Source organism: Hypomesus transpacificus, chromosome 5, assembly GCF_021917145.1.
Source record: "Hypomesus transpacificus isolate Combined female chromosome 5, fHypTra1, whole genome shotgun sequence".
Lineage (NCBI taxonomy): Eukaryota > Metazoa > Chordata > Actinopteri > Osmeriformes > Osmeridae > Hypomesus > Hypomesus transpacificus.
In genome coordinates this window covers 131,985-155,852 of record NC_061064.1, presented here as the reverse complement: position 1 = coordinate 155,852, position 23,868 = coordinate 131,985, and the positions used below count along the sequence as shown (strand labels likewise).

The 23,868-nt window shown below is 44.0% G+C and overlaps 3 protein-coding genes across 3 annotated transcripts; 2 read left to right on the top strand and 1 right to left on the bottom strand.

The window, feature by feature from the left end:
* The first annotated feature begins 1,714 nt into the window (after positions 1-1,714).
* LOC124467909 (V-set and immunoglobulin domain-containing protein 1-like) lies at positions 1,715-8,173 on the top strand. The gene is made up of 7 exons (XM_047020420.1): positions 1,715-1,999; positions 2,252-2,412; positions 2,968-3,175; positions 4,078-4,236; positions 4,659-4,775; positions 7,335-7,479; positions 7,656-8,173. Exons 1-7 carry the CDS (start codon positions 1,957-1,959, stop codon positions 7,762-7,764), a joined length of 942 nt encoding a protein of 313 aa, XP_046876376.1. The 5' UTR covers positions 1,715-1,956; the 3' UTR covers positions 7,765-8,173.
* Positions 8,174-9,798: 1,625 nt separating this feature from the next.
* Positions 9,799-12,184, bottom strand: gpr34l (G protein-coupled receptor 34 like). Its single transcript, XM_047020732.1, has 2 exons — positions 11,551-12,184; positions 9,799-11,083 (listed from the first exon to the last, which is right to left on the bottom strand). The coding sequence occupies exon 2, from the start codon at positions 10,990-10,992 to the stop codon at positions 9,967-9,969; it is 1,026 nt and encodes a 341-aa protein (XP_046876688.1). The 5' UTR covers positions 10,993-11,083; positions 11,551-12,184; the 3' UTR covers positions 9,799-9,966.
* Positions 12,185-12,330: 146 nt separating this feature from the next.
* Positions 12,331-23,784, top strand: mpp1 (MAGUK p55 scaffold protein 1). Its single transcript, XM_047020731.1, has 12 exons — positions 12,331-12,986; positions 19,571-19,696; positions 19,801-19,879; positions 20,100-20,185; positions 20,328-20,396; positions 21,373-21,569; positions 21,736-21,842; positions 22,062-22,142; positions 22,251-22,331; positions 22,431-22,633; positions 22,764-22,838; positions 23,098-23,784. The coding sequence occupies exons 1-12, from the start codon at positions 12,864-12,866 to the stop codon at positions 23,272-23,274; spliced, it is 1,404 nt and encodes a 467-aa protein (XP_046876687.1). The 5' UTR covers positions 12,331-12,863; the 3' UTR covers positions 23,275-23,784.
* The last annotated feature ends 84 nt before the right edge of the window (positions 23,785-23,868 follow it).

Below are 23,868 nucleotides of genomic sequence, written 5' to 3'. Positions count from 1 at the left end.
TAAATTATGTATTTGGCAGGGTTGGAATGTTTTGTATTTAAATAACTTACCATTTTATCATCCGCCAAAAAGTATTTGTGGGAATCGTTGAATTTCTTGAAATGATTGACCACTTGTGAAAGCTTTCCTAAGTTATTCAATGTCTTGAGATGTCTTCCAACGTGCTTTGAAATTGTGTTTTACAATTCTAGTAACAATTTTGGAATCATTAGGAAATCTTTCCATGGGAACCATGATTCTGGAACACTGTAACACACAATGACCTGGGACTTAGTAGAATGACCTGACAATGGCCAGTGAAGTGAAGGTTCTATAGGTTGTACCATACATTTTGAATGTATGATTTTGGTGAAAGTTGTCAGTGTAGTAAATGTATTTCTTTGTTGAAAGCTGTAATGTCTGCTAATGATTAGTTGTTTCCTTTTGGAGGGGATAATAATTTTCTTAACACATTGAATGCAATGTTCATGTAAGTGGCCTAATAATGCCTAAGTCTTAGATTATACTGTGGAATCAAACCATTCACTGCTACCAGGAACACTTTAACCCAGGTGTCTGTTGACCTTGTCGCTCATGTCCTGTTCCGCCACACTCACTTCCTGGGTTTCTGCTCAAAAGAGGAGGAGCTAGTGGTAGTATCGGTACAGCAGCATGCACAATGGAGGTCTCCATCCAACCTGTCAATGATTAACTCACCCAGTCACATGTCCTTTGATTCAGTTGTGTGTATGTTTTTAGTCACGCTTGATAAGGTTTTTGTTCAGTCTCTCCGTGGTTCAGTTTGAGATCTCTCTTCTCGTACACCCTGACATGGTGGTATGGCCTTTTCCACGTCCATGTACTGTAGAAGCTGTCCATACACCCACCACACCACACCCCACCCTCCCACCCCATCCCATACACCCACCACACCCACCTTATCCTCCCATCCCCCCCCCCCATCCTCCCACCTCACAGCCTCCCAGCTTGGTCCCCAACCCCTCTGAAATGTAGTTACAGCTGATCATCATGTTCCCCACCATGTCACCTTCTTATAATTAAACATAATTAATCACAAGTGATTCATGGTCCCTTCTCGGTGGCGCGGGCAGAGCGTTCTGCAGCAGGTGTGGAGCTGCAGGGTCAGGTGAGTGTTGCTGGGCTGGGTTGAGGTTAGCTGTGCGTTGAGCTCACCAACCTCCGCAGGGCTGGCTATAAAGACCAGGTAAATTACATTACATTCAGTCCTCCTGTCAGAATCCCTGACCCACAATGACTTACAAGGCACATGTACAGGAGAGAGAGAGAGAGAGAGAGAGAGAGAGAGAGAGAGAGAGAGAGAGAGAGAGAGAGAGAGGGAGAGAGGGAGAGAGAGAGAGAGAGAGAGAGAGAGAGAGAGAGAGAGAGAGAGAGAGAGAGAGAGAGAGAGAGAGAGATGGGCGACAGCCAAAGCTTTAATTGATTTTACAGTCAGTACTAATACTTTATGGGGGTGGTGAACCTGAGTTCACAACATCCTAGAATATTTGGCAGTGCAAGAGATTATTTATTTTTTACAGTAGTTGTATAACAGGTCACTAGAAAAACAGGTACTAACTGAAAACGGAAAACGAAAATTGAATAGGGTTGAAAGAACAGGTATTTGCATGATTTAGCTACAACCTACCACACCCTTTCACAAGTATAAGAAATACCAGGCTTCTGACCGGAAATGGAAAATCCAAAAACCTGAGCCACTCACACCTAGTCCAGCAAACAATTTGTGTAAACACCCATATGCCTTATCTACACCCTCACCATCGGCCCCTGGCACAACCCAACGAAACCTCCCTGGGAGTTGTCCATCTAGTCTGCTGCTAACTGACTTGCTGAACTCAAACGAGTTGTTAAGGCACTTCAACTTATACAATCTTGTCTTTGACTAGCTTTTAATTACTGAAAACAGGCACAAGTGATTCTACTGGAAACATCTTTAAAATGACGAACATGTTGGGCTTGGTGGTGCTGCTCAGTGCGATGGGTGAGTAACCGTCAGTTTAAAAACCATCAGGGCAAGGATTATTTTAGGATCCTTAGCTCTGACTAAACCAACTGATTTGGAATTATTCCTTCAACCCACAGTGAGAAACTGTATACCATGTACTGGTGAATACATAGCAGATGCTTTCATTTAAAGCGACGTATAGGGGTGGAATTTGAACCTGGGACCTCTTAAACTGGCAGGAAAATCTCTGCCACTTAGCTAAGATGAGGGCTGTGTCTGTTTTAACAGGGCTCATGCAGGCTATTTCAGTGACGACTCCACAGAAATCCTTGAACGTGACAGTGGGAGGAAGCGTGTTGCTGCAGTGCTCCTTCCAGACAAGACCACCCACCAACCAACTCAACATCCAGTGGGCTTTTGCTTCCAAGTCTGCAGGGAATGCCCACCAGGTAGGTTGAGTTGGACTTCTCTTTGTGTTTGCCTTCTTTACAGCTCTGCACCACTGAACGCTGTGTGGTTCCGTGTGTCCTCGTATCACCTGCACAATTCTCTGCAGGAGCGAGTTCCTCTTATAGAAATATTCGTTTTAAATCCACCCCACCAAACAAATGGTGTTTCAGTTCAAATGGGCTTTTGTCTAAACGTACCGTATGGGTGAAAATAATTTTTTTGTTTTTACTTGTGTGGATGTGAGAGTTCAAAATGGCAGATATGGCACTTGGTTTTGTACGCCCGTTTGAGGCCCAACCCTTAGGAAGCTCCTCCCCCTCCGCTCCCTGGCTCCCTGTGTTCCAGCAGCAGTACTGCAGACACGCCTCGGCAACCCCTTCCGACACCACCTCACCCACATAGCAACCTCCTCTCGCATATTTACCATTTTGTTCCAGTACTGGATTTACACCCCCCAAGTCAACATCAAACAACTATTATTTGGAGTGTGGCCTCAGGTCTGGTTCCAGAGCTGGGTTCTCTTTTCTCTCTGACACTTTACCGTTGTCTTACAGGTGTATTATTACCAGTCGGAAGTCGAGGCCATTGGCCAGCCGTATGTGAACCGCCTCACACCTCCTGCTTACCCCAACACCACCATGAACGCCTCAATAACAATCAGCAACATGCAGGTGTCAGACGGCGGGGTGTACACCTGTGACGTCCATAACTTTCCGGACATTGAGGGGAAAACTGAGGCCAGTGTTGCTGTGACCGTTTTAGGTGAGGCCAGTGAACGCTACGAAGGGGCGCGTCGAGCGACTGAATGTATACGGTCCTTGATCGTGAAATGACAGGCAGGGCCGTGGAACACTGACCCCCCCCACCCACCACCCACCCACCCCCCACCTTTCTCCTCTTCTCCCCTAATCTGAATGTTATGATCAGTGAATTACATGCTGTCTGTGATTCTGCTCATTCACCAGAGTTACCAGGACAACCTCGCTGGCCTCACTATCCACAGTAGTTTCCATGGGAACAGCAGCAGACTAGTCTCTTCGTTGTCAGTGTCAGAAATTAGAACAGGAAGTATGATTCCCCTCCGTCTCTCCACCTCACCTCAGAAAGGAAAAGCACTCGTCCAACCACTCGTCCAACCACTCGTCCAACCACTCGTTCGTCCACTCAGGAGGTTGCCAAAAACCACGCTGACAAACCCGACTAACGAATCGTGTTGCTGTTTATAGTCCACAGATCACGGTTTAGAAACACAGGAAGGCTATGTGAGCTTCACATGAAATATGATTCACTCATGTGCGTTACGGTCAATACTTCAGAGTTCCCGTGAGGTACAGCGACATGGTCAACGCACGTTATAGTGTTATTATCATAGATCATAGACAGTCTGGACATATACTGTTTCTCTGCTTACTGCGATATGTCTGCATGCAAGCTCTATCTCTCTCTCCCTGTCTCTCTCTCCCTTTCTCTCTCTCTCTCTCTCTCTCTCTCTCTCTCTCTCTCTCTCTCTCTCTCTCTCTCTCTCCTTCTCTCTCTCTCCCTGTCTCTCTCTCTCTCTCTCTCTCATGCTTCTCTCTCTCTCTCATGCTAGCTGTTCATGAGTCTCCACCCTCCATCCAGACAGTACTAAAGGCTGCTTCTTCTCTTCTTCTCTGGTGTGTAAGAGAGGCCCACGAAGCCCTTCTGTGCCGTCCATGGGGATGTGGAGTCTGGTCACCTGGTCACTCTAACATGTCACAGTGAGAAAGGAAGCCCCGCCCCCAACTACGCCTGGACCAGACTGGGCCAGGACCAGACCAGGAGAGCTGCCCTGGGAAGCGCCAGTACGCCTCTCTACTACAGTCCTTTGTTTCTCCCTCTGTCCTTCACTCTCTCTCTCCCTCTCCCTCTCCCTCTCTCCTTCACTCTCTTCATCTCTCTACCTCCCTTTCTCCTTTACTCTGTCCATCTCTCTACCTCCCTCTCTCCTTCACTCTACATCTCTCTACCTCTCTCTCTCTCCCTCTCTCCTTCGCTCTCTCCATCTCTGTACCTCTCTCTTCCCTTCACTCTCCATCTGTCTACCTCTCTCTTACCTCCCTCCTTCCCTCTCTCCATCTCTCTACCTCTCTCTCCCTCTCTCCTTCACTCTCTCCATCTCTCTACCTCTCTTTCTCTCTTTCTTTCTCTGTTTTTGTGTGGGTATGCATATATGTGAGGGTGTGTGGGCATGTGCTTTGACAAATGTGTGTGTTATTCTGCTCAGACATCATAACTGGAGTGATGTACATCCGTAACCTGTCTCAGTTTGAGTTTGGAGAATACCAGTGCAACGCCAGTAACGCTGTGGGCTTTGACACCTGTAAACTGGAACTGGTACATGGTAAGTTTGTAAGCCCCTTTCTAATTCTGATTCTGAATCTGATAGAGAACATCCACTTCAATTACACCGGAAAAAAATTGTCTTGTCCCATAGGGAAATCTCAATTGTAGGTTTGAAATCACATGAAAAACAACAAATTAATTAAACTATTAACACAAGCCAGTGTTGGTACATGGGGTACATCAGTGGATATCAGTAGCATGTTCTGTAAGCTGAGTGGTTTAAAGCTCAGTAGTTCAGCAGCTGACTAGAGGTCACAGGATCGAATCTCCCGTCTTTAAGTTGCTTGGGATCAGTGTTGGGTGTAACGCGCTATAAGTAACACGTTCAAGTTCAAGTTCAAGTCTTTTATTTGTCAGGTGCACAGAGCAACACAAGGTTAGACTGGGCACTGAAATTCTTAAGACAAGACAACGCAAGCACTTGGCATAACATAACATATAAGTACACAGAACAAATTTACATCTATGCTGAGCTTAGATAAGTGAACTTCCTAAATATACAGATAGCAATAAATAAACGACTATACTAACCCTAACACTAAAACTTCCTAAAATACAGATAACAATAAATAGTACGCTATACTAACCCTAATACACAAAAAAAAAAAAACCTGTTACAACCCTATAAACTAATCTAACCTAAATGGAGTACAGTGCAGTAGTGCAAATTTACAGATCAGTGACTTTGTCAATGACCAAACAGGAGCCTGGTGGCGAGGTACAGTAGTGCAATGTTACTGAAAGAGCAACCAGTAGCTGAAAGTGACAGTGTATAAGTGACTAGTGTGCAGTAAAAATGTCCATATCAGTGTCCATTGAGAAGCCTGATGACCCTTGGGTAGAAACTGTTGTCCAGTCTGCGTGTGCGCGACCGGATGCTGCGGTAACGCCTGCCAGAAGGCAACGGGGTAAAGAGACTGAAGGATGGGTGGGAACAGTCTCTTAGAATCCTGCTGGCTTTCCTAAGGCAACGTGTGTGGTAGGTGTCCTGTAGGGCTGGGAGCTTCCTGCCGATGATGAACTCAGCAGAACGGACCACACTTCGTAGGGCCTTGCGGTCCCGGTCTGTGCAGCTCCCATACCACACTGTGATACAACCAGTCAGAATGCTTTCTATAGTGCATCTGTAAAAGTTAGTAAGGATGACTGAGTCCATACCAAACTTCTTCAGTCTCCTCAGGAAGAAGAGGCGCTTACGGGCCGTTTTGACCACCTTGTCCGTGTGAACAGACCAGGTGAGGTCATTGCTGATGTTCACCCCGAGGAACTTGAAGCAGCTGACCTTCTCCACTTCCGATCCATTGATGAATAGGGGTGCATGCTCCTCCTCCTGCCGCCTCCTAAAGTCCACAATCATCTCCTTGGTCTTGCTGATGTTAAGAGCACACCAAGGGGAGCACCCAATTACAGTACGTTACTGTAATTAAATTACTTATCCACTGAAAAAGTAAAGTAAGGGATTACTGTTCATCTTTAGGTAATTTAATTACAGTTACTTGTAATGTACTTGCGTTACATGCTGTAAATTAGTCAAACAGTTCTGTATAAATCAATATTGAATTAAAATCTAAATGTATCGTCTTAGTGTAAAAGTGAACGCTGCCTCTTCAAAATCGTTAGCTGTAGTGCAGTTGCACGGGAGACGTGAGTTTTTGCTGAATAAGCACGGGCTCTAACGGTTTGAAGTGGAAGATTTTGGACTCGGCCGAAGCAAGTAGCTCTAGCTGTTTTACTAAATGGAAATATTCCAAGTACTTTACCTTTTTGTCACAGGTTGACAAGAACATTAATGTAAAGTGCAAGCTACGTCCTGGGGAGAAAAAACGATATGCGGCAGCAGCTAGCACAACCTACTTAAGCACCTTACAAGGCAGCATCGACAAACATTTTTGAGTGATCCATGTTCATCAGAATCAGAATCAGAGAGGGTTTTAATCGCCATGAAAGTTTGCACAGACAAGGAATTTACTTTGGCATCGACAAATAACACATCACCAACATTGCAAAGCAGGCAAAACTTGAGTTTGCATCGCCAGTACAGAAAGAGTCTGAAGGTGAGCTTAAAAAAAATATTGCAAACTAGATTGCAGGATGAGATGCTACTGCTGCGTACTGTAAAATCATGTGATGTCATGTTTAACTTACAGTTAAACTTTTGTGTTATGCACATGTTGTTTGGTAACTAAAAATGAAAGAATGTTACATGTGTGACTAACATGTTAAGTATTAGTAGGCTTTGTTTTCAAAATGCTAAAAAGCTAAACTATTCCAAGTTTGACTTGTATTTAATTATTGAAAGAGTTTCCTTTCTGTTGTCTATCCAGTCAAGGTTTATAGGGATTGAAAGAAGTAATGCATTACAGTACTTATTGAGTAATTAAATTACTTTTCAGACAGAGTAATTACAAAAGTATTTTAAATACAATATTGATGAAATAATGAGTCATTAATTACTTTTGTGAAGTAACTTACCCAACACTGCTTGGGGTATACGTCTCTGAAAAAAAAAAAAAACTTCCTGCATTTTTGTCACGTGGTATGCTGATCCGTGTTGCAGAGATAGGGGATGGGGCCATTGTTGGGGCGGTCATCGGGGCACTGCTGGGCTGTATACTCATCGCACTGCTCGTTTGGTTCATCACCCACAACATGAAAAAAAAGAAGTACAGGGCGGCCAAGACGACAGAAGCTAACGAGATGAAGTCAGTTCTCCCCCTTTGTACATATATACTGTGTGTGTACATATATATAACTATACTGTGTATAGTTTGTTTGTGAATGTAGTTTTCCCCTATTTATTCATGTATTTATTTACATTTTGTATAGCATTCATGTGTAACGTTTTCAAACCGGGTGTGTTGAACCTGTCTGTTTCCAGAGCCTCGCACGCTGAGCACACCAAGGGGAGCACCCATCAGACGTCCGTAACCTCTAGAGGGGTCACCATGGAAACTCCGACCAACCGGGATGAGGATGTGGAGGCTTGAGAAAGCCGAGCACGCTGACGCTGCGGCGACTTCGCTGCTCTGAGCAACAAACACCATGAAGCGTCCTCGTCCGTTTGTCTGTTTGTGAGGGTTTGTGACAAAGCATGTAAAACATAGACACCATAGTTTATAAACTATAGGTACGTATAGGCTAGTTAGCTTTTTACATTTTCTGCGAGTTTTGATGTGTTTAAAAAAGCTATTCTGCTCACTCTTTTTTTAAAGAAAAACTTTTAAACACATTTTTGAACTTCAACAATCTTTGAACTCTGTGTCTTGAATACTAATCCAAAAATGTAAGAGAACACTAAATTGTGGTTTAATCCAAATTACTTCAATTTTCATTTTTTGTGACATCAAACCATAATTACCCAGGTTTTTTTTATTGAAATAAAGTAATTTTACATGAGTAATGAGTATGTCATGACTGTACATCGCTATTACACAGAATCTAGGAACGCATTCTTTGAAATGACAAAATTAGAATTAATCGAACCCAATCCGGAGGACATTTTTAAGATCCTTTCTGTCGTTAAAACCTAATCACAAGGCCTTCCACTTGACCATCGCACCACTGTGATCACAAGGGAAATGATTCAAATGACAGAACAATAAAGGAAGAGAACGAAAGAAGAAGATTTGGTTGACTTGATGGCTACGTCTTCCTCTTTCAACGATCACACGTGGCGAGAGTTTGACGGTTTGCAGAATCGAATCTGATCACTTCTCCAGTTCAATATAGCGTTTCATCATTCTGAGCTTGTTATCTGATGTGGTAGGAAACCACAACATGGTTAGATTGTGATGAGTTTTTGTCAAGCGATGATTGCAACAAGACCAGATGAGAGAGGAGGGTGGGGCTAGGCCCCGTTGGAGACCAATCAGCCCCCACCAACATGTAGCCTAATGAAATAAATAATATTAGGCCTATCTATTCTTAATCAGACCGTTTTGTTTTAGGCCAGTGGTGTAAGTTTAGCACTTTGAGCTGCAATTCTTGTATGAAAAGTTCTATATAAATAAAGTCTTGCTTACTTAATGACATGATCAATGAATAGAATGAGGAAGTTGATGCACAGATCAGAACATGAAAATATAGTGATGTGCTATGTGATATTCACGTCTAAATTAGACTTGTAGTGTTTTAAATTAAAATTAAATTAAAATGTACAGGACTCAAATGCCAAAAAGGAGTACATGTAGGTTATATGAACAGATGTATCGACAAGCATACCACTTTAGATAGTGTACTTTAAAAGAAAATCAACCTAATGCGAAAATGACTATTATGCATAAATGCGTGTCCGAGATAAAGGGAGAACTCTCGATTATCGGTCATGAAAGACGGCAGAAGGGAAGACTGTGAGATCTTCAAAGCGAGTGTCTGGCTTTGAACAACAGGTATTCACCCTACCCGCAGAGCTTCACTAACTGATGAACGTCTTTGATCAGCTCTCTCGAAGGCAGCACTGCCGGTTTCTAAGTGCTTCTTGATCAAACTAATCTAGTCGATGAGTCATTTGCCACAACAAATAACCTCAAATAAATATTCCTGACTAGTGAATTAACTCACACGTTAGATATTTTATCCTAAATAATGATGTTCCTTTATATTAAAAAGCACATGCAGTGAAGTGTCAATGAATAAAAACACAATAACTGGCGAAATTCTAGGTAGCAGTCGAAATGAAACTATCGATGCAACTTGACATCTGACTTTACACAGACGATGGCAACAGAGGTCGTTTTCGAAGCAGGAAACCACTTGAATGTGTCTCGGGATGAGTAATATACTCAGAGATCATAAGTCAGAGTAACTGACTGAAACACTCAATCTAAACAATACCAAGAATAACAAGATGCTATATACATCAGAATCAGAATCTGAATTGAGTTTAATCGCCAAGTCACAAACAAGTAAGTAAGTAAGTAAGACTTTATTTATATAGCACATTTCATACAGGAATTGCAGCTCAAGGTGCTATACATAAAATCAACAAAAACAATAATACAAGTGATAAAAGTAATAGATCTAAAACATAAAACAAACCAGACTAGCAACAACAAGGAATGTACTTTACATTTATGTAGGCCTATGTACATTTATATAAATTGTATACAAATATCCAGGTTATCTATTTATTTTGTACCAGTATGTATTAAAGCTTCATATGTTTTGAGTTTTAAGTAAATATGACATGCTCAAAGACTGGATGGTGAGATGTCATCATCTCTACGTCTCGCTGACTGAATGGAGACACTGTTGTTCTTGGAGCTGACAGTGTATATGTTTCGAAACTTCCCCTGCAGGGCACAGAGAGTGGCCCTCCTGTAGGTGCTGGACAGCAGGTAGTACAAGACGGGGTCCAGGCAGCTGTTGAGGGCCGAGAGGAGCAGGGTAAGCTCGTTCAGGACGTGCAGGGTCTGCTTGCTGCTCACCTCCCCGACCACACCCATCTGGGCGAGCACGTAGGGCACTCGGACCACGTGATAGGGCAGGAAACACAGGGTGAAGATGAAGGGCACCGCCGAGGTCTTCAGGATCAGCCTGCTCTTCTTCCTCTGAGCCCGGGCGCCCTGACAGCCCAGAGACATGGTTCTCAGCTTAACGGCGATCTGCCCGTAGAAGCAGACTAAGAGGAGGAAGGCCACGACGAAGAAGGCCACCGCGGTCAAGTTGACTACGCCGCCGACCAGTCCCTTGTGGTGGAAGTGGAAGCAGATGCGTTCGCACGGGCGCTGGCTGCTGTTGCCGAGGAAGAAGAGAGACATGACGATGAGGAGCGCGGCCCACACGCAGCAGGAAGCCCGTCGGCTCCAGGCCTCCGTGTGCATGCTCCGCACCCACACCGGCTTGAGGATCTTAAGGTAGCGGTCCAGGCTGATCAGGCTGAGGAACAGGATGCTGGCGTACATGTTGAGGTAGAAGAAGACGCCCGCCGTCTTGCAGAGGAGGGAGGGGCCCTCTGTGTTGTGGTAGTACACACGCAGGGGCAGGCAGAGGACGAGGAGGAAGTCGGCCAGGCCCAGGTGTCTCATGTACACCGTCATGGATGAGCCAGGGTGCTTCCTGAAGAAGAACACTAGTATGGTCATGGTGTTGTTCAACAGTCCTATGAGGCAGATGATGGAATAGGAAACGGGGAGCACAGCAGAAAGGAAGCTGTCCTCGATCTCGCAAGTGTTGTTTCCATCAGGTCCGCTCGAGTTTACCGCTAGCTGTGTCATCCTGCACTATGATAACGTGATAAAAAACTTGATAAAAAAATAAATATGTAATTCCGGTCCCTCCGGACCAAGAGCAGATTAGATGGGTCACCTGAGGATGGGAGGGGACAAAAAAAAACATACATTTACCTTTTTATTTCTTTAGCAGTCACTTTTATCCAAGCGACGTACAACCAGTGGGCACATTAACAACAGCAGAAGATCGAGCATCAGAAGTGCAGAGTTTTAACTACTGAATGTAACATTGGTCACATTCAAGTAATAGTCTGTATTCACTAACCACATTGCAGAGTACACAAAAAGCCTAGATCCTAGAATGGTACACTGGCAGACATTTCTCCAGGGATTGTTGGAGGAGATATTCTCTCTCTCACATTTCAAAATGTAACGTTTAATGTTTGTGTCCCTCTGTCGGGGTGTGTGACCAGGAAGAAAACAGAACAGAGGTACTACAACAAAAACAATAATAGCGATGACAATGGTAACATTAACATTCAACATATGTTTATTAAACAAAACAAAGTTCTAAACAGATCGGATCATTGCTGGCAGACTTACTGGAGTAACGTTCTCTCTCCACTCTTGGTTTGCAGCGACTCCGAGTCTGTGAGTCAGACAATGATACCTCTTACTGTAATGCAAACCTTATCTACCGAGGAAGACACATTTGTGACATGGGTGTGCACCAAACCACCGTCTACATGGAACCTCAGTGGCTTCCTCTACCCCTTTTTCCTCTGACAGAAAGAGACCGTGACAGCCAGGTAGTTTTTTTACCACGTAAATTTATATCAGAAAGCATGAACTTTAAACACGGGTACAGGTAAGCCTGTAGTACATGTGTTCTTACTCGCGATTACAAGTTGGTAGAAAGTTGTGTTTTTAGGTCTTGTGATCACCACCCCCTACTGTGGTTGGAAGTGCAATAGACCAATTATCACCCTACGTCACACAACTGATGGGTAGCCGTAGAAAGTGTTTTGATCCAACTTTTCTCATTACTTAAGTGGGTGTAGTATCCTGATTCTGCCGCAAGATGGCAGACTAATAGCATGCAGCAAACAGGAGAGCCTTGGGTCATTCGTTTAGGATGTATATAGATATTTTTGTTACAGATTGTGCAATTAAACACTGTGTTACTGCCACGATAAAATACGATTCTAACATAGCCGTTGATATTCACAATCAGACTGCGCAGTAATAGGCTTATCAACCGATGAAAAACAAGTAGCCTAGTAGACGAGCTCAATGTAATAACCAAACTCATTAATTGAAATAATACAAGCGTGTGACATAGGTTTTTGATTGGCGTCATGTTGTGTGTAGTACATGATTTCTACAGCATAGGCGCACTTGCACATAGCCTCTCATCTGCGTTGAAGGAAAACACCATTTCTGAGGGGGTATTCTCTCCGCGGTAATGCATTTTACTGCTGTGCGGCAATACCCACCACTTTGGTACCGCAACGAGCAGTGAATCAGTGCATCGGTAGGCCTGCACCGCCATGACGGACTTGAGAAGTTTTCGCCGCACATTCTCCAGCCGTTGCGACCGTTTTTTGGTTTGCCCCCGTGGTTGTCACCAGGACGTCAGAGCTACCCGGGAGAGGAAGCTGCAATAGAGACAGCCCCCTGTACATTCCGGTGTTTACTTGCGGCTGCTGTGTCAGCTTGTCCTGCAGTAGTCTAGTTCATTAGCCCCCACAGCACCAATTGATCCGAACCTCGGACTTCAACCTAGAGAGGCGACTTATCACGCCGCTCCCTTATCGCTCCTTCCCCCTCTTTCTCCGATATTTCAGGCAAAGCCTTCTGCGGACCTTGAGCAAGGGCACTTTAGGTTCACCGATTTTGTTTAGCCTAGAAGCAGGATGACATTAAAATCCAATAAAAACGAACCCGCTGTCACACTTGAGCGGGTAAACAGCGCTCGAACTGCACTCTCAGATCTGTACCTTGAACAACTGCTTCAAAACAAACCAAAGTCAGAAAAGGTAAGAGGTTTCCACTGTGCGTCGATTGCCATTGTTACAGAATTAGAACATGATGGTTCGCTTATATGTCGAATTTGTACCGAATGTGCGTGTTTTGCGATTTTAGAAACATTTTGCTGCTTGAAGCTGGGTCAATATCCTGTATTTATGTTAAGTTACGAAGGTAGAATGGGGGATGCGCTTTATATCCCGCGCTGGTCACCACTGGTACAACCCGGTTTAAAGCCGACCTAATCTTTATTTATTTATTTATTTAGAACTAGGCTGCATCACATCAAACATGTGCAGATGTCAAAGTAGACCCATATTTTCTTTGTAGTTTGACAATGATGCTTTTAGACTTGAGCCTGAGCCACAATTTGGATGTATCAGCAGTATGAAAAATTCATAGACTGCTTAATCCAGCCTCTTTCCCAGGGTTTTCACTAAAACGCTGGATGAGTGTTAGTACAAGACCAGCAGACACATGGTATGCAGATTCATTTCTGCAAAAAGCGTTAGCAGGAACAGAAAGTGTTTAAGAAGGTGTTTTCTAGCGACTGTTGGTCCATTTATAAAAGTTTGGCAGTGACGTCACACTGTTAGAAGTGCTGTTTTCTCAAGTATAGCTTATTATATGTAAGCTATACAGTTTACTTGCTTGCTAACTCAACGAATTGATGAATAAAGGTATGCTTTAAAGTTTATGTCTCCTGACAACAGATCAGGGTTTTCTGATTGATTGAACTTTATCCGAATGTAAAGGGGCCACACAGGATTTCTGAGGGCTTGGGAGATGTTCAATGAAATACCTAGTTATTAACCTTTGTCCCAGAGCAACTCAACAGCCTTAATGTCATCAGGCCTTGCTGTAGTGGAGTGGTCCTGTCAGGGCTGGGGGACAGGAGACGGGGGACAGGAGACGGGGGACAGGAGACGGGGGACGGGGGACGGTGTCAATCTCCTCACCTCTTTAATTTGTCTTTTTTTTTTTTTACATTTTATTCATTTGGCGGGTTATTTTATCCAAAGCGACATTCAAATAACTCATATAGAAGGTACAGTGGATGATCAAGGATCAGAAGTGCAGAGTTCAACGATATTTCGCTGATCAGAGTCCAGTAGCAGTATACGTACGTCCTAGCCGCTTTGCAGTAACCCCATCTGGGCTACAAAGCACAGTGAAGGAACAGGAATCCTACTTGTTTGTCTTGGTTTGAGAGCACATGCAGAGCAGGTGGATGTGTTCGACCTCAGCAGGAAGCCAAGAAACAAGCCTGACTTGTCCTGTCTTTTCTGACAACCAACGACTTTTAGTCCTCTTGATTGAGATTCTGGTCTGTCTGAGGTCAGAGGATTAAAGGGCAGAGAGCACGTTTGGGCCCTTGCTGTCAGAGCAGGGTGACTGAATTGAGTTGAGACATAGTTAACCCCTCTGTTGAAGTGGAATGAGGGGTTAAGACAGTTTTTCTTGGAAGAAGAAGAAGGTAATGACTTATAGAAGGAGTTATGAAGTCATGTGGAGAGGACAAAGAAACTTCAATTTAAAACTTGTACTCCCAGACCCCCCTGAGAGAACTAATGGCTGTTGTAAATACCTCTGACTACATTTTGACCCCCCCCTCCCACAAAATAGATTCTTCACCCTCAACTGATTCAGTTATGTTGTCATGGCTTATGGTGATGGCTGATGCTGTAATTGGCTAAATGACTAAGTAGTGGAACGGGCTGATGAGTGGCCATGTTGCAGCGGTACATTCTAACCGTGGAAGATGTTGCAGACACACACACACGACTTATAGGTGACTATGTGTAGGTGTCAGACCAAGGTGTTCATCAGGGAGGATTTATGAAATGAACATCTTATGTGAGATCTGCATGCTTTCGATATTAGGTATGCGTGTGACACACGACTCACGTGCTAGCATGCATGCATGTACATGCATGTTCTCTTGATAGTTGCTGCGCGTTCGGAAACAAAAGCAGAGAAAACAGTGATCTTTGTGCAGTCTGTTAGTGTTTCCGTGTGTATGTGTGTGTGTGTGTGTGTGTGTGTACAAGCCTTACAGAAAACCAGTTACTTAGTGAGAGTGGGCTCAGCCCGACATCACTGTGACGTGTTTGACTGGGGACCTGCCTAATCACGCAGGCTAAATCACCGCAGCTCTTCTATAAATACACCCAGGCATGTCTGCCTGCCCGGCGCACCGCACCCCACCCTCGTCTCTGCAGTGACGAGGGGACGTTTCACATCACCCCGCTCACCCATCGAACCGTTTCATCAAAAGCCTATCCTGCCGAAGCTGTCACTACGCCACATCTCAGCTGGCTTTGCGTTCCTTGAATGAGACAAAGCAAAGGACCTAGTCTGTTATTGTCTGAATGTTTTGGGGAGCATTGTTTGCATGTGCTGTGCAGACTGTGGCTTGATACACCAGTGTGGACTCACAGATCACTGACTTCTCTAGTTTCTGCTGTGGACCCGCAAGATCAGGTGAATCAATACTCTTCCATTCTAGATACCTGCCCCGCCCTACCTACAGTCCTGTATAGGGTATGGACAGATGCATACCAGGAGAGAGAAAGTCTATAGAAGGTTCTAAGTAGCAACAGTTCAGAGTCCAGATAGATGGATAGATAGAAGGCAGATGTCTGGCCTACCTACCTATCTCCATTTATATAACAACTTCTTATACGATACATCAACCCTGTAAGCACATTCCTTCTCATACATCTTGAAACTCGAACAGATATTCCACGAGGGGGGGATGTGAATGTGGTGAGGCCGAGCACACCCCTCCCTTCTCAAACCTGTTTGGTACATCCTTCTCTGTACCTCTGACATCACCCCTCCCCCAAAGCAGTAACCACACTAGCGTCAGCGCTGGGCGACTACACTCCCCAGAGGGCTTCTGTTCACACACAGAGGTCAAGGGTCAGCCGCAGGAACAACCAGGAAATGGCGCGCGAAAAAGGACAAGAGACAAGACTGATGGCTTGTGTGACCCGGTGATCACGTGACCCCTGTCTCTCTCTCTGTGAGAGCCGTGAAACGAGGACAGCCCTGAACAGCTTGTTTTGTCTCCGCTGAGTCAGGGAGTGCCAGGGTCTTTCACAGTACCACTTCACTTTAGCCACCTGATGACTTGAAGCTCCTGTCAGCACCAGTGGAGAAGAATAACCAGACTGCTCCCGTTGCTAAGCCAGAAAGCTTTAAACACTGAGCTGCTGTAATCTGTTCATAATGCCAGAGTTAATACTAATAGACTAATAGGGCTACCTGAGAAGTGGGGCCACGCACCATGCAACTGATCATCTGATTGTCTTTCTGTGGCCACTGTTGCTCATGTGTTAAGGACTCCTGTTATTGAGATAGAAGGGGGTGTCTGGGAATCCATTTATTGCTAACTTAAGTGGAACTGTTCTAATTTAACACATTTTAGAATCTCTCGCCCCTGTTTTGTAACGCTTGGCTCTTTTATCCTCGGTTCATTGTTGAGGTGTTGGATAAACATCTTGTAGTCTCCACTTGAACTGGAGCACATCAATTTTGCAGACCTGACCCCAAATTCAGCCTACAATGTAAGTGTTTTTTTTTTTTTTTACTAATCCCAAGGAACAGCAGTTTTAAAAATGAATAAACATGGATCACCTGATTCCCCTGCACATTTAGAGGATGCCAGTGCTGTGGCGTGTCGCCGCCGACATCAGCGTTTTCTCTTTTACACCACTATTACAGATATTCATTATCCAGATGATACTAGTGGACCTTTAGACTGGGGCCCGATAGCTTCCTCCAGACATGTGACTTCCCTCTCAGTCCAGCCAAGGTCAGCAGTTTGGCAGGAGGAGATATGGAAGGGGGAGAGTGGGTCTTCACTGTGGTGACTCATCTTACTCATCAGATCCCCCCCACCCCCTGTCTAGGGGTGTCATCTCATCACTGTTGACCATGAGCAGCAGTCTAAATAGAGCTGCACTGAGTGTACCAGACTACGCAACGACCCAGCTAGTACATATGTTTTATGTTGCTGCGTAAACAACTTGTTTACTCTCTGGGGTTTCCAGCTGAGACACACCCTGCCATGTTCAGAGAGAAACTAGGTTTTCACTCATTGATCTGCTGCAAACATGAAATCATCTTAACTAGTAGGAAGATCATAAAGCATATCCAGACATATAAGAATAATTTACCCATACAGCAATTTAGTTCATTAGGTTGAAAATATGAAAGTGTTGAAATCACTCCCACCATATATACTGTATCTAACTCTCCGTAGCCCATGACTCAATTTTACGTTTTAGAAATGGGCTTAATGGGGAAATGGGAGTCGTGTTGTGTCATCGTGATCGAGGGTTAGAAGGCAGTGAGTCTGGTCTGCTCAGGATGAGGGCTGATTTCTTCTTGCTCAGTGTTTTACCTCCTGAAGGCTATTTATTTTTCACATGGCAGCCTAGGTGTGCCTATCCGCAGCAGGAGACCCTGTGCCAGATAGCGTACCCCAAGCAGATATCACACTAGTCAACAACAACAAAACAGCAAAACGTTTCATTAAGGTTTACTTTAACTACCATGCAAGTTACCATGTATGTTAGGTGATATGCAGGATAAAGCGTCTTCTAAATGAATCAAATGTACATCTACCCAGGAATCCCTATAAAAATACATTGTATTTGTGTATTAGCTGTATAGGTTAGTGCAAAAGTGTATGAAAGCACAGTATGGGAGAGGGGTGTGAGGGGTAAGTGGATGTTGTAAAGGGGCAGTTGAAGGTTGTTACCAAAACATCATCAATGTTAACACTCAGTTACCTCTGGAAATCTCAACTTCCCCCATAGCCTTGATATAAAGTGTTGCTATGTAGTTAATGCAACTTTAACACAAAGTGTTGCATGGCATTCCAGTATGAAACGACTTGGTCCTGACCTCAAGTCAGAGTTAATGTGCTGTATAAGAAGTATGTATCTTTTAGCGACTGTTACGATCCACAAAATGTGTCCTTTTCTTGATCATGCCTTTTTTACTTTGACCTTTGACCTGTAATCCAATCTCAAGTGAATCCTAAACCACTCAGCTACAGGGAACAATGAGTGACTGACGATAAAGGAAATGATTTCGTCAAAACAAGATGTATTTTCCTTTCCCCTGAACGTACCAAGGCCATCTGGCCTTTTTCTTTCAACTTCACTGGCCAATAAATCAGCTTTCAAAATGTCAGGCAGCAGTATTAACTCAGAAGACCTCTGTTAAGACCTACCTCATCATTCTATAAATCATAGCAGATGAATATCAGTTTATTGTGATCTAAATGTACACTTATTAAAAGACCTGCGTAAGGTTTACAAGGGCGGATTCCTGACCTGATACTGACACATTTCATGTCCGTATATGTAGCTATCTCTTCAACCATGGATTATCTGCAAGATAAGATTTTTTTTATCCTTACACAATCACACATTGCACTTTCCACCTGGCAGCGTAGGAGTTCTCATTGTGTTACTTCAGCCATAAAAACTGTGACCTTTAACCCAGTGGGGTGAATGCACCATACTGTACAAACTGAGTTAGATTATCACAATGGTGCATGATAGGCTGTGTTAATGTGTAGCAGTGATGTTAATATGATAGTGGTGCCAATGGAGGATGAGATCATGTCTAAACCCTGAAGGAGAACACAACCTCAGCACAGCTGTTCTGGACAAATCCTGGGGGAGGTCACGTTTGTGCTGCATGGGTTATTATCTGAGCATGGGAACACAACAATGACCGGATTGGTGTCCCTTGATTGACACGAATTCCTGTGTTATCCAAGACGCATTGGCTTTGGTGTGGAGAAAGAAACATTCTTAAAAAGAAAAGAAAGAAAAAGAATATTGATTAGTTAATGCGTGTACCATTTTACATGAACAAGCACCTATAATGGAACCCAAGGCCAAAACACCAGAGTCATTTGACCAAGGTTGTCATTAGTTGCTAGGTACAATATCCTGTATTGATCCTAGATTAGTTGATGTAATTAACGTTATCTTTACTTTTTGTTCCATCAACTGCTATTCTTAAAAAATGCTCCTACAAACCCATAGGGTGTATCCAAGACGACCCTTTGCCAGGTGGATACGATTGGTTGTACCTGGCTAATGAGGTGTTAAAAATGCAGGGTTAATTTTCAACCCGGAACAGATGTTGAATCTGCAAATTAAACATGGCTGTTGGGGGAGTGCTTGAGGGAAAAGCTCTTGCTAATGGGCCAGGAGATTCTGATGGTTCACCGCCCTGTTAGGATTACAACAGAGACGTTTATTGTGTTAGACCAACACAGTAAATATTGTTGTTGGGGCCAGGAATACACAGAGTACTACTATGTTCATTCCAGATCCCACTGATCAATCAGTCAATCTCTTGATCTTGTTTTGAACTGTCCGACACCACTGCTACATTTCATAACCCACAAATCACCTCAACTAAGTTGCTACTATGGGTCCCAACAGGAAATGCACTGATAGCTAGACAGCAGAAACATTTAGTCAGCTAACCTCAGAGCACGAACCGCTTGGCGGTTAGGTGACGCATCAACATCCATGGATTCTGTGTTGCTGTTTTCCAGGCGGCCATGCAAACAGAGACCAAGAGAGCTGAAGTGCATACTAACGGGAGTACTGGCCTGATGAACGGCGCGGAGTTGACCAGAATGAGAGAGGTGGCGTTTGAAAAGAATCCCTCGGAGCCAATGGTGAACGGTTTATTCCTTTGTCCTGTGTACTGGTTTGGAATTCAGAAGCTTGACTTGAGGACAGGTCTGCGTGCTTCCCTAACTGGTTCTTTTTCGCCTTTTAGGGAGTGACTCTGAAACTGAATGAAAAACAAAAGTGCACTGTCGCCAGAATATTGCATGGAGGAATGATACACAGGCAAGGTATCTATCTCTGCCACCGCCTTACACAAAGTATTGCTGCATTCAAGCTGTTCTTAAACTGTAGGATTAATGAAGTCCTAACCTAAACATTCTGTGGGTTTGGAAAAGTTCTGGGATCTTTTATTTCAGTTTAGGAAAAATGGGACCAGCACTTTCTGTGTTTATTATTATATTATTGTCCAGTCTAATACCGTCACTAACCCAGTTACCTTCTCTCCAGGTTCCTTACATGAAGGTGATGAAATAGCAGAGATCAATGGAACAACTGTTGCCAATCAGTCGGTGGACCAGCTACAAAAGATCCTGGTAAATATTTCCTCGATGCCTTTGATGCTTGGACCGGTGATGGCGTGACAGGGTGCAGTCTCGTCTTTCGTCTGCTGGAAGTGTTTGTGAGACTGGAAAGCATTTCAGGAGGTTTATCAGGTGTTCTTCTGTTCCATTACAGAAGGACACCAACGGGGTGGTCACCATGAAAGTCATCCCCAAGATGAAGAGTCGCTCACTAGTCTGTGAGGTAGGAGAACGCCGCCGCTCGCCTGAACACGTTCAACCTTCTCTCTGTTCGCTCTCTCGTTCTCTCACTTACTGGCCTCTATCTGCTTCTATTTTTGGTTATGAAATGTCGTTTCTAGTGTATGAATGATCAAGAATGTGGTTGGCCTTTCAAACCGAGAAAAAGGTTCAGTTCAGATCCTGCTCGAAAGCTAACCACATCAGATACGTGAGACCTCTCTCTTTCCCCCCCTCCAATCATGTTTCTTTTCTTATGACGTCAGTTTGTTTCCTTGTCAGGTGATTCCTCACTGAGACAGTGAGAGAACCAGGTGAATATACAGCATTAGAGTCCTCTAGAGGCCTAATAAGATACACATCACTCACATTAGAAAGCAAATTAGACTTGGAACCTCTTTATTGGTGTTTCACTCTGCCATCTGCTGGCCACATTATGTTCTAAACCCTCCTGTGCTTTGGAAACGAATACAACGGGTGCAAATTGTAACAGAGCTTGACCAAAATGACATGGTCTTTAATCAAATGTATTGAGCGCGCACCTACTGTAGTATAGTTTTGCATTGGAAATGACTTATGAAACACTTTGTGTTCGTTATAATGTGGACGGTAATGGCAGTCTGTGTAAAGTTTTTTCCCCCATTATGACATAACGATAACTGTAGTATCCTAAACGATAACCTTTAAGAAACCCAGTCCCATCCTGTGTAGTCTGCAAGATCCTTTAAACCGTAAACACAGTACATCCCAACTGGAAAGTCAACTTGAAGCTTGTATAACTCAACTAGATTTAAAACTAACTCTTAACATGTACAGTACGTAGCGGTTAGTTGTTCTAGGATAAGACATCCACCTCATGCTGGTAACGTGAAACTGCCAATCATCACAACCACCATTTCATGTCTGTACTGCACACCTCAGTTACCCAGGTCCCACCCAGAGGGTAGCATCTCACGTCTCTATGTGTCGCCCGCTTCCAGATGTACATGAGAGCTCAGTTTGACTACGATCCTGCCAAAGATGACCTCATCCCCTGCAAAGAAGCAGGGATGAAGTTCCAGACAGGGGACATCATCCAGATCATCAACAAGCAGGATCCCAACTGGTGGCAAGGCAGGGTGGAGAGCTCTGCTGCTGACTTTGCTGGCCTCATACCCTCCCCCGAACTTCAAGAATGGTACGACCCAACGGTGTATGGACATGTAATGTTAATACAAGAATCGGACAGGACCATGTAGGGAAAAGGGAGAGGGGGGGGGGGGGGGGTAGCTGTGAAGAAATAGCTGTGACACTATGGTTTATGGGTAGGTGTTCTGAGTGAGTAATTGACCTTTACTCTCCAGGCGGGTGGCCAGTAAGAGCAAGGCCGTAGGACAGGCAAGCCAATCATGCAGCCCCTTTGGAAAGAAGAAAAAGTGCAAAGACAAGTACCTAGCCAAGCACAGCTCCAGTAAGTGCTGTGCAAGTTCACACTTACAGTCTTTTTTATTGCAGTATTTGATCATGTTGTAAAATATAGGTTCTCTTCTATGGAAGAAAATCAGCAAATACATTTATATTTAAATGTTATAGAGGTTAATTCAAAACCAACAAATTCTGTGGTATTTGAATTTCAATGTTAAGTATTCAAAACATTGTCACTGATTTGCTTCCATACTTTTTTCTCTAGTTTTTGACCAGCTGGATGTCATTTCATATGAAGAGGTTGTTCAGCTCCCTGCCTTTAACAGAAAAACGCTGGTGCTTATTGGTGAGAGCGGTTCAGTGTCTAACGTTAACTGCCTTTAGCATAAACACCTGCAGTAATTCACATTTCCATCCATTTCCCTCTCTGATCTAATTGTCGATCTTTGTTTAGGGGCACCGGGTGTCGGAAGAAGCCATATTAAAAGTGTGCTGCTGACCAAATACTCCGACAACTTTGCCTACCCCGCGCCACGTAAGAGATCTAGACGAACTTTCCTTTCCTGGGTTCCTGCGGGTTTTAAACACTTTTCTCTCTGAATCTTCCAAACTTGTGATCTTATTTTGTGTCCAGACACCACAAGACCCCCGCGGAAGGAGGAGGAGCATGGGAAAGAGTATTACTTCATCTCCAATGAGATCATGACCAAGTCAATCACCGGGAACGAGCTGCTGGAGTATGGAAGCTTCCAGGGCTTCATGTTTGGCACCAAAATCGATACCATCCACAAGATTCACGAGCAGGACAAGATAGCTTTGCTTGATGTGGAGCCACAGGTGGGATTGGGTGCCTGGGATTGTAATTTCAAACTTGAACACGAACGATGACTCAAGTCAAAACAATTATTAAGCAATAATGACAATGCAAGAGTGAAAAGTAACAGTATGTTTCGTGTGTGTGGTTTAGACACTGAAACTTCTACGGACGGCTGAATTTGCTCCTCTGGTGGTGTTCATTGCCCCCACCACCACGGCTCCCCAGGTAAACACCGACGAAACAGCAAGCTGGATTGTTTGCGCATGCAAAACACATCAATACGACTACAGTAGCTGGCGTTAACCGTTTTAAACATGACATCCAGTCAATAATTGCACTACTAATTGCACTGTTCCTCCATATATTTACATATTTCTACACTCCGAGACGTTTATGAACTAGTATGTTCTAGTCTCAAGTACTTTAACACTCAAATTTACTATTGAGACATAAAACCCCCCCGATGTGGCCCTTCCTCCTCCAGTCAGAGAGCCTGCAGACCATTCAGAAGGAGTCGGAAGCCATCCTGGGCACCTACAGACACTTCTTTGACGTGGTGCTGGTCAACAACGACGTGGAGGAAAGTGTCCTGGCTGTGGAGGCAGCCATCGAGCGGGCCTCCTCCAGCCCCCAGTGGGTTCCAGTCTCCTGGGTGTACTGACCTGTCCTGGCATTAATGACCTTTTGTTAAATAACTGGTGCAATATATTAAAACCCTCACTCCTATAAAACCTGATGTCAATTAAATCCCACCTCATCAAATTGGTTGATGTAATTGTCGTCAATAGGTTTTACAAATATTCATAGGCAAGAAAGCAATATCGAAGATTTATTTCAGAGAATTTTGAAACAAAAGGGATATTTTAAATGTTAAAACCCTTCTGCTTAGAGGGGTGCCACATCTAGATGTTAGCAATGCAAAAGGACCACTACTGTGAACGACCAATCACCTAACAGGGTTCCATCATGCGTAACTTGGCTGTGGATGTGCCACTTAATCCCAAATCAACTCATGTTTGTGTTCAAATACAGGGATGTCTTCTGCAGTACATGAACCTACTGTCAACTTGAGTGATAATCTGTTGATGTTTCTTATTGTCTCAACTCAAATGTATACCTCATGTCATGTAAGGCACTTTTAATCTGAATTAAAACTCCCACTCCATGAGAATTAAGTGTGATCATCTGAGTTGGCGTAGCATTTACATTACATTTAGTCATTTAGCAGACGCTCTTATCCAGAGCGATTTACAGT

Coding starts and splice junctions, on each gene's coding strand:
- LOC124467909 (XM_047020420.1), top strand. CDS start 1,957: ATGACGAACATGTTGGGCTTGGTGGTGCTGCTCAGTGCGATGG. Junction 2,000..2,251: donor GGTGCTGCTCAGTGCGATGG/GTGAGTAACCGT, acceptor CTGTTTTAACAG/GGCTCATGCAGGCTATTTCA. Junction 2,413..2,967: donor CTGCAGGGAATGCCCACCAG/GTAGGTTGAGTT, acceptor GTTGTCTTACAG/GTGTATTATTACCAGTCGGA.
- gpr34l (XM_047020732.1), bottom strand. CDS start 10,992: ATGACACAGCTAGCGGTAAACTCGAGCGGACCTGATGGAAACAACACT.
- mpp1 (XM_047020731.1), top strand. CDS start 12,864: ATGACATTAAAATCCAATAAAAACGAACCCGCTGTCACACTTGAGCGG. Junction 12,987..19,570: donor ACAAACCAAAGTCAGAAAAG/GTAAGAGGTTTC, acceptor GCTGTTTTCCAG/GCGGCCATGCAAACAGAGAC. Junction 19,880..20,099: donor AGGAATGATACACAGGCAAG/GTATCTATCTCT, acceptor CCTTCTCTCCAG/GTTCCTTACATGAAGGTGAT.